Raw genomic sequence first — 13,611 nt, 5'->3', positions numbered from 1 at the left:
GAGACGCTGTAATATTCATCTCACTTTTCTGGCTCTGGAAAACAAAAAACAATTCTTTTCACAGATCTTACCTCGCGTGTGACGGATGAAAGACAACAAGACACTGATGGAGAAGAAGAAATATACAGTGACTGTCACCAGGATGGTGAAAGTCGGCCCATGTGATGCATTCAGGGAACTCTGGAGATAAACACACATTTCCTAAGGGGAGACATTTTCTCACCAACACCAGAACGTTTCCTGTTGGAGAACAAGGTTGTTTTCTTCTTCATGAGTTGATTTTGTATTGAACTCTTATTACGCATCAGAATCGTGTTTCATATCTGATGAAACTAGTTGAAACTTCCTGTTGTTCACCAGAAACTAGTGGGAAAAAATGAAGTATCTGCTCGTGTTCTCTGAGGGGAAAAGGAAAATCAAGGTGTAAGAATACAGAACAAAGATACTAATCAAGGAATGATAATATAACAAATGAGTAAAATTAAAGATATAAAAGAAACATGAAAAGAAGAATAAATATCATTTTTAAAAGATTATAGAAACAATATTAAAGAACAAATGATAAAATAATATGTATATAAGTGAAAGCAGCAGAAAAGAGCAGTTTCTTTGGTCTGTCAGATTTGATTTCAGCGTAAAAACACCTGAAATTAAAATGTATTACTTCAAAAAAGTGGCAACTAATATTCAAAAGAAGGATATTTTAATTTCATAAAGTTGAAACTCAACTTCTTTTCTGATCCTGACCCTGAGTCTGACCTCTGTGACCTCTGTGACCTCTTTGACCTCTGTGACTGTGAAGTGGAACGAGTCACAACAGATGATTCTGACTCAACAACACGGACAAATACCAATGAGAACATTTCAGAAGTCTCCTCCGCGTCTGATGTCTTCATTTGAGAAAGAAGCTTTTTTCAACCAAATCTGAAATTAATGATCAGTTTCCTGACGAACAGGCAGAAACTTAACCACCTCCGACATGACATTCCCTTCAGAGACATTTGAAGATTAAAGTCTCTGCGTTCTGGAAAATCACATTTTGGCGCAAGCGCGTGGACTGATCCGTCTTTGAGAAGAGAAAGGAATAAAAACGTCTTCACGTCTTCGCCTGCTCGCGGTGATTGACACTGAAGAGGAACAATTCAGCAGTAAATGAGCCTCAAACTGCAGAAACTGGAGAGTTTCACACTTTTCACCAGCGGCAAATGAAAAGACATCTTCCTCTCGTCTCCTCTCGTCTCCTCTCCTCTCCTCTCGTCTCCTCTCGTCTCCTCTCCTCTCCTCTCCGTCCTCTCGTCTCCGTCCTCTCGTCTCCTCTCGTCTCCTCTCCTCTCCGTCCTCTCGTCTCCTCTCGTCTCCTCTCCTCTCCGTCCTCTCGTCTCCTCTCGTCTCCTCTCGTCTCCTCTCGTCTCCTCTCCGTCCTCTCGTCTCCTCTCGTCTCCTCTCGTCTCCGTCCTGTCCTCTCGTCTCCGTCCTCTCCTCTCCTCTCCTCTCGTCTCCGTCCTCTCCTCTCGTCTCCTCTCCTCTCCTCTCCTCTCGTCTCCTCTCCGTCCTGTCCTCTCCTCTCCGTCCTGTCCTCTCCTCTCCTCTCCTCTCCTCTCCGTCCTCTCCTCTCGTCTCCTCTCCGTCCTCTCCTCTCCGTCCTCTCGTCTCCGTCCTGTCCTCTCCTCTCCGTCCTGTCCTATCCATCCTCTCGTCTCCGTCCTCTCCTCTCGACTCCGTCCTCTCGTCTCCTCTCATCTCGTCTCCTCTCGTCTCCGTCCTCTCGTCTCCTCTCATCTCCTCTCCTCTCGTCTCCGTCCTCTCGTCTCCGTCCTCTCGTCTCCGTCCTCTCGTCTCCGTCCTGTCCTCTCCTCTCGTCTCCTCTCCTCTTGTCTCCGTCCTCTCGTCTCGTCTCGTCTCCTCTCCTCTCCGTCCTGGGAGGAGACGATAATGACTCTCGACTGACTGATTCCTCCGTCAGGACACGATGGACGAGCGAGGATTAATATCTACAGATTGAATAAAAAACAGTGGCATCAACCCTTTTTTTTTTTGAAGTTCCACAGATCCCTTTGTGAAAATATTTTGTTTTTACTCACAAACCATCAGCTCAGGAGAGGAGGAGGTGAGGAGGTCGTCCTGAGGCAGAGAGAGAGTCCTCCTCTTCCTCCTCATCCTCCTCTTCCACCTCCTCCTCTTCCTCCTTCTCCTCCTCTTCCTCCTCCTTCTCCTCCTCCTTCTCCTCCTCTTCCACCTCCTCCTTCTCCTCCTCTTCCTCCTCCTCCTATTCCTCCTCCTCCTTCTCCTCCTACTCTTCCTCCTCTTCCTCCTCCTCCTTCGCCTCCTCTTCCTCTTCCACCTCCTCTTCTTCCTCTTCCTCCTCCTTCTCCTCCTCTTCCTCCTCCTCATCCTCTTCCTCCTCATCCTATTCCTCCTCCTTCTCCTCCTCTTCCACCTCCTCCTTCTCATCCTCCTCCTCCTCCTCCTCTTCCTCCTCCTCCTATTCCTCCTCCTCCTTCTCCTCCTACTCTTCCTCCTCCTCCTTCGCCTCCTCTTCCTCTTCCACCTCCTCTTCTTCCTCTTCCTTCTCCTCCTCTTCCTCCTCCTCATCCTCTTCCTCCTCATCCTATTCCTCCTTCTCCTCCTCCTTCTCCTCCTCTTCCACCTCCTCCTTCTCCTCCTCTTCCACCTCCTCCTTCTCATCCTCCTCCTCCTCTTCCTATTCCTCCTCTTCCTCCTCCTCCTCTTCCTCCTTCGCCTCCTCTTCCTCCTCCACCTCCTCCTCCTTCTCCTCCTCTTCCTCCTCCACCTCCTCCTCCTTCTCTTCCTCCTCCTCCTATTCCTCCTCCTCCTTCTCCTCCTACTCTTCCTCCTCCTCCTTCGCCTCCTCTTCCTCTTCCACCTCCTCTTCCTCCTCCTATTCCTCCTCCTCTACCTCTTCCACCTCTTCTTCCTCTTCCTCCTCCTCCTCCTCCTCTGATACAGATCAATAAACCTGATTGGTCGATCACCTCATGCCCCTGTTGGAGGAGACAGGGGGACGGGAACGGACGGACAAGACGCCCAGACAGAAAGTTTCCCAGACGGTTTACGTTTTATTTTCCTCACATTACAGTTTCAGGTGCAATTGCAGAAACAATACATGAGTCAGTGTGGGAGTTTCGTCAGTGCTGCTTGGAAACCATCAATAACAAAACACAACCGTAAGAAATTCATCATGTTCCCGTAGAAAAGAGAGAGAAGAGAAAAGCGTTTTCCCCTGAAGGGGCTCGTTCATTAAAATCATCCAGAGGAAGGAAAAACTGATCCCACTGAGAATATGAAAAATAAATAAATAAATACAACTATCACTCCTCAGGAAATGACTTTCATTTCTTGTAGTGTCATAATAATCCTCCAAAACAGTTTACAGAATCAAATCAGGCCAACGGATCATTTTAATGAATAACGCCCCCTCGGCCGCTCGTGCCTGATCCCAGGATGAGAGGCAGATTCATGGTGTCATACTGAGGAGGAAGAGGAGGACGAGGAGGAAGAGGAAGAGGAAGAAGAGGAAGAGGACGACGAGGAGGAAGAGGAGGAGGAGGAAGAGGAGGAGGAGGCAGAGGAGGAAGAGGAGAAGGAGGAGGAAGAGGACGACGAGGAGGAAGAGGACGACGAGGAGGAAGAGGAGGAGGAGGAAGAGGAGGAGGAGGCAGAGGAGGAAGAGGAGGAAGAGGAGAAGGAGGAGGGAGAGGATGAGGATGAGGAGGAGGAAGAGGAGGAGGGAGAGGAGGACGAGGAGGAAGAGGACAAGGACCAGGAGGACCAGGAGGAGGAAGAGGAGGAGGAGGACAAGGAGGTGGAGGAGGAGGACGAAGAGGAAGAGGAGGAAGAGGACGACAAGGAGGAAGAAGAGGAGGCGGAGGAGGACGACGAGGAGGAAGAGGAGGGAGAGGACGAGGATGAGGAGGAGGAAGAGGAGGAGGAGGAGGAGGGAGAGGACGAGGATGAGGAGAACGAAGAGGAAGAGGAGGAGGAGGACCAGGAGGAGGAGGAGGAAGAGGACGAGGAGAAGGAGAAAGAGGAGGACGAGGAGGAGGAAGAGGACGAGGAGAAGGAGAAAGAGGAGGACGAGGAGGAGGAAGAGGACGAGGAAGAGGATGATGAGGAGGAAGAGGAGAAGGAAGAGGAGGAGGAGGAGGAGGAAGAGGAGGACGAGGGGGGGAAGAGGAGGAGGAGGAAGAGGAGGACAACGAGGAGGAGGAGGGAGAGGACGAGGATGAGGAAGAGGAAGAGGAAGAGGAGGAGGAAGAGGAGGACCAGGAGGAGGAGGAGGAAGAGGACAAGGAGGACCAGGAGGAGAAATAGGAGGACGAGGAGGAGGAAGAGGACGAGGAGGAATAGGAGGAAGAAGAGGAGGATGAGGAGGAAGAGGAGAAGGAGGAGGAAGAGGAAGAAGAGGAAGAGGAGGAAGAGGAGGAGGAGGAGGAAGAGGAGGGAGAGGACGAGGATGAGGAGGAGGAGGAAGAGGAGGACGAGGAGGAAGAGGACGAAGAGGAAGAGGACGAGGAGGAGGAGGAATAGGAGGAAGAAGAGGAGGATGAGGAGGAAGAGGAGAAGGAAGAGGAGGAGGAGGAGGAAGAAGAGGAGGACGAGGAGGAAGAGGGGGGGAAGAGGAGGAGGAGGAGACGAGAGAAAAGCTTCAAGACACAAAGTGAGCAAGAGAAAGAAAGAACAGGACCACCACTTCCTGAGAAGAGTGAGTGAGGACGGGGGTCGGGAGGGTTGTTGTTGTACATTCAAGTGGCAAAGCTGAAAAAAGGCCTGTGCTGTGAAAGTGTTTGTGTGTTCGTGTGTGTTCGTGTGTGTTCGTGTGGGATATGAGTTCTCTGCTTCCCCAATCGGAGGAGTCGCTGCTCCGGCGTCTCGACTCTGACTCGCAAAAAAAGTTCAACTCGTGGTTTTCTGGAAGTTGGGAGCTGCGTCGGAACAAACTCGCTCACGTGGCAGCAGATGTGAGTAGTAACTGAAATATTTAAATTATGCATTTAAAAAAAAAAAGGAAGAAGTTCATGTTTTCTGATTGTGTCTTGAATCAAAGCAAAAATATTAAAGCAGGAAATTAATGGAGATGGAGAGTAAACAGAAATTAAGTAAATGGAGTTTAAAGCCTTTTCAAACTAAACACGACATTTTAATAAAGATATAAAACTTATTTGTTTCATAATGCAATTCGTTATATTTAATTTGAATTAACTGACTTTTCTCATCAGGTTTTTATAATGGATCAATTGATCAATTTGCATATTAACAAAACAAATCACATCCTTCCAGTGGTTCACGTCGGCGCAGCTGAGAGTTAAAAAATTCAAATGGTGTTTTTTTATTTGAAAGTAAATCTCTCAGATTCATTCAGTTCAACATCTGACGCTTTAAATCTGAACCACGACAAAATAAAAAGACGCAGAAAATACACTTTTCTGTTTGTTTCTTCTGCCATAGAGTCGTACATGGATAAAGATATTTTTTTGTAAATAAATCTTTGTTATATAGAGTTATATATATATATATATATATGTATATATATATGTATTTAGTAAAATAGTAGAAAATAGGGATATCATATCTCTTGCTGGTCAGAGGAACTGACTGACGACGGGCCAGCGGCCATTTGGACGGCAGAAAACTTTCTGGGACAAATTAAAATTCTAGTTCAAAATTCACTCGTTCAGAAGCAAAAATGTTTTTGTTTTTTTCCTTTGAAAGATTGTGGGGACGAATCCAAGAAGATGCGAGGATGTGAGTGAACACACATGTTGGAGACGACGTTAGAGGAGCTACGCAACTCTGAGGAGTGATCCAATCAATTTGATAATCAGTCTTTAAAGTTTTACACAGTACAAAGTGTCCGAGAGGAGAAACGACAGAACCTGTGATCAGCTGGATCCTCAGGCCACGAACTCAGACTGAACATCTGCAGAAAAATATGTAGAAGGAAAAAAATCCATCTCTGATAATCTCCTCAGGTCCAGAGAGAGAAATCAGAGACCCCTCACGTCTGGTGCATTCTGGGAGGTTTGTTTTTAGCCGCTGTTCCTCCACGGATGTGACATCATATTTACGATGGGAGGAGTTATTCTGTCGAACTCGTCCGTTTACCCTTCGAGACCGCGAGGAAACTAAACCGAGCCAGAACTTGAAAAGTTGAGTCACGAAATCAAGACCTTGAGGTGAAACGTACAGAAAACACCTTTCTTCCTGTAACAAGGGAACGACGGCTCCTGTACAAACACGGGCGCCTCGTAAAACCGTCATTCGTCTTCACGGGGAAATCATTCGGGGGCGTCTGCATCAGGGGGTCGACCGACTATCGGAGACGATATTCAGCATCTTTATTAATATCGGTATCGGACATTTCTTCAACCGATTTGCCGATGAGATCATGTAATTATTAAATTACGACTCTCAAAGTTTTGTGCGAAGAGTTTGTCTCGTTCTAATTTGTTGACTTTTTTTTTTTTTTTTTTTACAGCAGACAAGTATCGGTTTCAAATATCGGTCGTCGGTCTCCGATCAGCATCAACCGTCATCGGCCTGGGGAAAGACATATCGGTCGACCCCTCGTCTGAATCTCCGACCCCCGAACCCGCCCGAGCGCGGCCCGAGACCCCCGGGCAGACGGGAGCAGGGAGGGCGTCCGTTGACGGGTCCTGGGCGTCAGGACCAAAGTGTTTCCTTCTCTGGGGAACAGGCTCACTCATCTGGACTCTACGTGCATCTGTGGCTCTTGGTCTGATGTTTTCGTAAAGTCGACTGGAGAAGAAACACGACCTTTGAACATCTCGCCTCCGTGTGTGAACTCTGGTTTCGTTGATGGACATTAACAAATAATATCTCAAATGTTATCACATGTTGCATAACTTCGCACGGTCTTGGCTGAATAAGTGACGTCAGAGATATGAAGCGGTTCTTCTACGTGCTGCCTCTAACACCGCTACGCCAAAGTCCTACAGATGGGATTCAGCCGTGCCGCGGTGCCCCTGGGCAAGGCACTTCCCCCCCGACCGTGGCAGGGGATCTGCTCAAGTGGCCGACAGCCGAGCGACGCCGGAGGAAACGCCCGGAGTTTGGAAGCGGAAACAGGAGGAACAAAAATTCCCATTTCAATAAAAATAAAACATTTCTCATTTGCACTGAAACTCGTCGTCTCTCCAAACGGTTCCCGAGCGGAGGCTGATTGTCACCCGCCGACAGAAACCTCGCGCCTGAACTCGTCTGCGTCTTCACACCGATTAACATCACGAGGGTAAAGAACCCGACGTGTCCGCGGTCCGTCGAGGGAGTCGGCTCGTCTGCCTCCACGGAAAAACACGAGGCGCTGATTCCGGAGCGGAACGAGGTTTGGTGGGAAAAAAAACTGACTGTTGTTGATGTTGTTGTCTTCACTCGCAGACGGGAGCATTAATCAAACCCGAAATCCTATCATTATGGACGTTATCTAACATTTGCGTAATCCTGCTGACAAACGGACTAACGGACAGATGGACGGGGTGAAAACATCACTTCCTGTTTCCTGTTCTCTGATTCACCTGAACCCTCAAAGTCACATCAGACTGTTTCCTGGACCGTTCACTTCACGCTGTGGGAAATGCACATCTGTGTCCTGCCTTATTGAATATGATTGTGTGTGTGTGTGTGTGTGTACTGTATGCACACACACACACACACACACACACGTGTGTGAACGCACTTGGGAGTATAGAACTACTCCTCTGCATGCAGATATAGGAAACGTGGAACATAAAAAGTACAGTATTCCATGTTTTATTACTTGAGCTTTTAGCGGCGGAGTTCCGGGGGGGATGGGGATGGGGGGGGGGGGGGGGGGGGGGGGGGGGGGGGGAGATGGGGATTGGGGGTGGGTCGCGACGCCGTGCTGAGTGGACTTTTTATCCGTGAACAAGCCTCCTCGTCGTTCCAGCTTCAACCAAAGTGCATTCGGCCCGTCCCTGATTCATGCAGAGGAACGGGAACAAGGAAACGTAAAAGAGAAAAAAGAAAAGTAAACTTCCTTCATTCACCAAACATGAAGACAAAAGATATAAGATATTCTGAATATTCTAGCGGCGAACCCGAGCGATGCATAGACACAAGGAGGATTCTGACAAAAATAACCACTCGAGGGCTTTTTACCGGGACATCAAAAACGAGGCCAAGGACAATTTCAAGTTATTGAAAAATAGAAATTATTATAATAAAGAAGCAAAAAAGATCACAAACCTATATATTTTTATATATATATATATATAAAAGAGGACATTCCCTCCTCGCGTATCAAACCTGTGGATCAAACTTCTGTTTCATGTCTCACAGGCAAAGAAACAAACTCGTTCTATTCATAAATAATCCATGCAGAAAAAACCCTCTCTGTTATTTAATGTTAATAGTGCTACCAGTATGCAAACCCTGAATGTCCACATAGTAAATTATCAATGAAAAATATTCATATTTACAGTGCAGCTAAATTTTTCCTTTGCATGCAGTCAACTGCATAATATACAGGCAATACGTAGGTGGAGTTGTTTCTCTTTGGCAGGCCAGAATCCAGCTGGACATGCATAGACGGGTATGTACAATCATAATAATAAAACCCCCGCGGGTGTGAACGCTCCTCACGGGACCCGGACGGAGAAAAAGTTCTGTGTGCAAACGTTAAAGTAGACAGTTCTTTCGTTATCTCAGAGAATCGAGACCAAGTGGTGTGAGCTCCCCTCAGAGCCCCTCGTCCTTCTCCGAGTCCGGGGAAACGGGCCTGGAGACGGTGAAAATGTCCTGACGTTGTATTTTGGTTTTAGGCGTGGCGGAGGGGGGCGGCGGCGGCGGCCCCGGCGTCGGCCCGGCGGACGGCCGCCTCTTGTCCGACAGCAGTTTGAGGATCTCGGCCACCTGAGCCTCCAGGGCGCCCAGACGGCCCCCCAGAGTCTGGATGTCCTCCCGGAGCTCCAGCCGGGTCTCGTGCAGCGCGGCCTGCAGCGCCTGCTCGGGGATGGGGTAGAACGGGTGAGGAGACCCCGCCCCCCCGGGGAGGGGGCTGTGGAGGAGCAGCGGGGTGACCGCGGCCGGCGTCCGCGCCTCCCCCGCCCGGTCGATCCGCAGCTCACTCTTGGTGATGCCGCTGTCGCAGGAGTCCGTCTTGCGGAGCGGGTTGTTACTGGACACCTCGCCCTGCTCCACGTCCCCCCCGCCCCCCCTCGCCTCCTGACCTTTACCCTCCTGAGACAGCATCTCCACGGAAACAGCCTTGACGCTGTTGTTCAGCCCCTCCTTCCTGGCCTCCACCGGGGCCGTGTTGTTCTTCAGGCGCATCCAGCCGCTGACCCGGGGCGCCGGCTTGGCCTGCACGGGGCTGGAGCTGATCTTGATCCGGACCGTCTGCTCGCCGGCCGCTCCGGCAGAACTGGGCTGCAGCTCCATGATGTCGCGGTTGTTCTGCTTGGCGGGGGGCTCGCCGGCGTGGCTGTACGCCAGCGAGCTCTGCATGGGCGTGACCTGCGACACGGTCAGCACGCTGCTGCTGGGCGGGGCCCCGTTCTGCATGGAGCAGTGCGGCCGCTGCAGGCTGAGCGGCAGCGAGTGCTGCAGGCTGGAGTGGCCCAGCTGCAGGCTGTGCGGGTGGAGGTGCTGGTGCTGGTGCTGCTCCACCTGCAGCTGGTTCTTCTCCAGGTCGGGCTGCGGGGCGGCCGACGCTCCCTGGCTGCGCAGCTCCTTCTGCTGCTTGAACTTCTGGAACAGCTTCCGGACCGGGTGGTCCTGCGGGATGGTGAGCTGCACCTCGTTCTTCGCCCGCTGCCGCTCCTCCTCCTCCTTCTTCACCTCGCTGATCTTGCGGAAGATGATCTGTGAGGGGAAACACAGAACAACACGCCTTTCATCAGAAAGCCCATCATTTCGTTTGAATACCATGAATAGTAATTCCCCCGCCGAGCGCTGCACATTAATCATCGGAGGTAAAAACCTTTTTCTAGGTTTTATAACTATGGAAATCTGTAGGTGGGTCTCGACTTCGCGCTCACATGTCACAGTTTCCTCTGCGGTGCACTCAAAGTGGAGCCGGCTTCCTGGACATCCGTGTTAAATTATCCGTCAGCGCTCCCACACCTCCCTCCGTAGTGTTCCGGGCCGGCGCCAGGATCTCTCCTGGCTCCTCTTACACACTAATTACATTGGGAATGACAGAAACCCCTGGCAGGCAGGCGAGCAGCCGTCCAACTGCAGATTCAAGGTTTATTCTTGAAATGAAAATGCTCCCAATAGAAGGAAACTGGCATCCGTCCCTCAGTTAAAGATGGTGGCGTCTGGGGAGTCCATCCATAATCGACCTAACCGACCACGTTCCCCTCCTGAACTCCCTCTGCTCCTCCCACCTCAGCTGCAGAGAGGATCTCGTCGATGGGGTCCAACCTCCGCAGACCTTTGGTCTAGTGGTTAACACGTTGGGTTCGCAGCCACAGGAGGAAAGAATCAACAACAAAGAGAAAAACAAGCTTTCTCCAAAATGGCTCACTGCCCCTTTAACTAGCTTCACTTTGGATTGAGCTTCAGCGGCTCCAGCCTCGGCATGATGTCATGACAAGAGGGAAACCAGAAGAGGCGATGACAGAGGAACCAAGGTTCAGATTGGGGTCTTCTCTAGTAAATGTCCCCCACGTCAAAATGAGGGCTGAGGGGGACGCGGACAGATCCAGTCTTCAGATTCACACCACGCGCAAAGCGGATTGTTTGGGCGACGAGGTTGCGAACCACGTCAGTGCAGGGCCGCGAGTTGACGCACGCTTCGCCTCGCCCGACTGAGGCAACAGGAACAACGCAAACACGCAGAACCAGTCGAGTTAAATCCCATTTCAACCCAAGCAACACATTTGCGTGCGTCTGAAAGAGAACGTCGGTTCTCCTGTCTGGCTGTATTACGCCGCTCTTGTTCTGTGGTTGTTCTCACAGTATATTACTTTTGATCGATGACTCCATTAACGGTCCGAGTCCCCTCCGTGTTTCCGACCTGGTTCCACTCGGACCTCTCCGGTCACCGCGTCGCCCGCGGTCACGTCCGCGTCTAATGAAGGTGCTTTTTCATCCACTCTGGTCCGATGACCGGAGGAAACTGGTTTTCCACTTTTCTGGAGGTTTCGGTTTCTTCTCTGTGAGATTCCTTCATTACTTTTGTGCAAGTTTAATTCTTTTCTACACTCCGAGATATTCTAGCCTCGTGTTTGTATAACGGGAGGTGAAGTGAAGACGCGGCGTCCATCTTTATTTACAGCCTGTGTCGTGTGAGAGTGGAGGTACTTTGAGAAGTGGTGCATGCTCTTCTGCTTCATAGTGAAAAATTGTTCCGTCGTACTAATTATAAACAAGAGAATATTTCTAATTTACTTCCCTGAGACAATGAACAAAGATGAGAGAGAGAGAGAGAGAAGGTAATTATTCTGAAGGGAAGAAGCATTTACACTACGCAAAAATATCTAACTGTTCTGTTCTCTCTGTGGACGCAGACATAATATAACTTCAGAATTCACAAAGCTCTCTTTCAAATATAAACCGGATTTCGGCGTCGATGAATCCACCAGAACGAGGGAACCGGAGGGACAAGACTAAAATGCAACGCTATGTTTTTTACGAGCAGGCCTGAACGCATCGGGGCCTGTTTAAATATTCAAGAGGCCGAAGCAGAGGGACAGTGTCGGGTTTATTTAGGGATTGAGAGAGAGAGAGAGAGAGAGAGACAGAGATGGAGAGAGAGAGAGAGAGATGGAGAGATAGAGAGATGGAGAGAGAGAGAGAGATGGAGAGATAGAGAGAGAGAGAGAGAGAGATGGAGAGATAGAGAGATGGAGAGAGAGATGGAGAGATAGAGAGATGGAGAGAGAGAGAGAGAGAGAGAGATGGAGAGGTAGAGAGATGGAGAGAGAGAGAGAGAGAGAGATGGAGAGAGAGAGAGATGGAGAGATAGAGAGATGGAGAGAGAGAGAGAGAGAGAGAGATGGAGAGGTAGAGAGATGGAGAGAGAGAGAGAGAGAGAGATGGAGAGGTAGAGAGATGGAGAGAGAGAGAGAGAGAGACGGAGAGAGAGGGAGAGAGAGGCTGAGTAATGTCTCCATTTTGGTCCGGTCATGATATCCTGACTGGAGGGGAGGAATAAAATGAAAACATTACACGCTGCAGAGGAAATATTCAGTAAGATTAAATGCACACGTACAGACAAGCAGTTTGTTATATATATATATATATATGTGTGTGTGTGTGTGTATGTACAGTACACTGTTCTATGTGGTAATGTGAGGCATAATATTTCTTGGTGTTGCCCGCTTCATGCTGACGCTGCAACACCGGAGAGCCTGCGAGTGGTGAACGGATAACGAGAGGTAGCGAGGGAAGAAGGAAAACAACAGAGACGTGATGGGAGAAAAGAAAAGGTAGAGGAAGAGAAAAAGAAGAGGAGGAGAAACACAAAAGGGGAGAGAAGTCGCAGCAGAAACAGACAAACACAGACAAACTGGGTGATGAACAAAGGGAGCGGAGGGATGACAGTTAAAGGTGCAGTACGCAGAATATGACCAGAACCAGGACACGAGGAACGTCCACAATGGACCACCCCGATTTCTTAAAAACTTGGGAAAGAGCCTGATTTCTGGAATAAAAAATATATATTTTCAGGGGCGTCCGTTAATTTGTGTTTCGCAAACTGGGGAAAAAAATAAATAACAATAATGATAAAAAAGGAAAAGATTAAAAAGATGAAATGAGGTGAGAGAAAATGAAGATTCTATTGATATTATAATAATCAGTGTTGTCCGAGAGAGCAAAGGTGATTTCTGCCTCCTTATCCACCAAACTCAAAATCCAATGTGACCCAGGAGGAACTTTGCTGCAAAGCATTGTGGGTCTTGATCACCTTCAGTCTATCTGTTGATCCGTCACTCTCCTCCATCTCTCTCTTCTGTTTTTCTTTTTTCTCTCTGCTGATGGTTTGTTGTTTATGAGGAGCTGCCGTCACACGTCCCCCCCGCCCCCCCCCATCACTCATTCATCACTGTAGACAGAGGAGCCTATTAGAGAAGAGCGTGACTTGTTTGTCTAACGGGACACATTCAGATAAACAGGCTGAAAACACAACGCAGCAGAGCAGAGCCGACACACACACACACACACACACACACACACACACACACACACACACACACACACACACACACACACACACACACACACACCATCAGGACGAATACGTTTAACGTCTGAGGCCGTCAACATCTCAGAACGCATCGTTTCAGCTCGACTGACTTTGTGCTGGACGACTCTGAGGTGACGTTGTTCTGTCAACAGCTGTTCAACGTTGAGACACAAAACGCCAGCTCAGCTCAGCTCAGCTCAGCTCACGCACGCACGCACACACACACACACACACACACACACACACACACACACACACACACACACACACACACACACACACACACACACACACACACACACACACACACACACACACACACACACACACACACACACACACACACACATCCCGTCTGCAGCTGCCAACCAGTCAAACACCGTCAATTATGCAAAGTACTCGCGGTAATGAAACATGAG

General features: G+C 49.4%; 1 protein-coding gene across 8 annotated transcripts in view; it reads right to left on the bottom strand.

Moving 5' to 3' along the window:
- Positions 1-8,186: 8,186 nt before the first annotated feature.
- Positions 8,187-13,611, bottom strand: part of kcnh5b (potassium voltage-gated channel, subfamily H (eag-related), member 5b) — a 94,579-nt gene continuing 89,154 nt past the window's right edge. For 7 of the 8 annotated variants that reach the window (XM_047337723.1, XM_047337722.1, XM_047337726.1 and 4 more), the window contains one exon: positions 8,187-9,861. In XM_047337723.1, coding sequence (XP_047193679.1) covers positions 8,737-9,861 — 1,125 coding nt within the window. In that variant the 3' untranslated portion in view covers positions 8,187-8,736. The remainder of the gene's footprint in view (positions 9,862-13,611) is intronic. The other variant, XM_047337728.1, reaches the window with a different exon arrangement.

This window comes from Scophthalmus maximus, chromosome 15 (assembly GCF_022379125.1).
Source record: "Scophthalmus maximus strain ysfricsl-2021 chromosome 15, ASM2237912v1, whole genome shotgun sequence".
Taxonomy (NCBI): domain Eukaryota; kingdom Metazoa; phylum Chordata; class Actinopteri; order Pleuronectiformes; family Scophthalmidae; genus Scophthalmus; species Scophthalmus maximus.
This window is presented reverse-complemented; position numbering and strand designations above follow the sequence as displayed.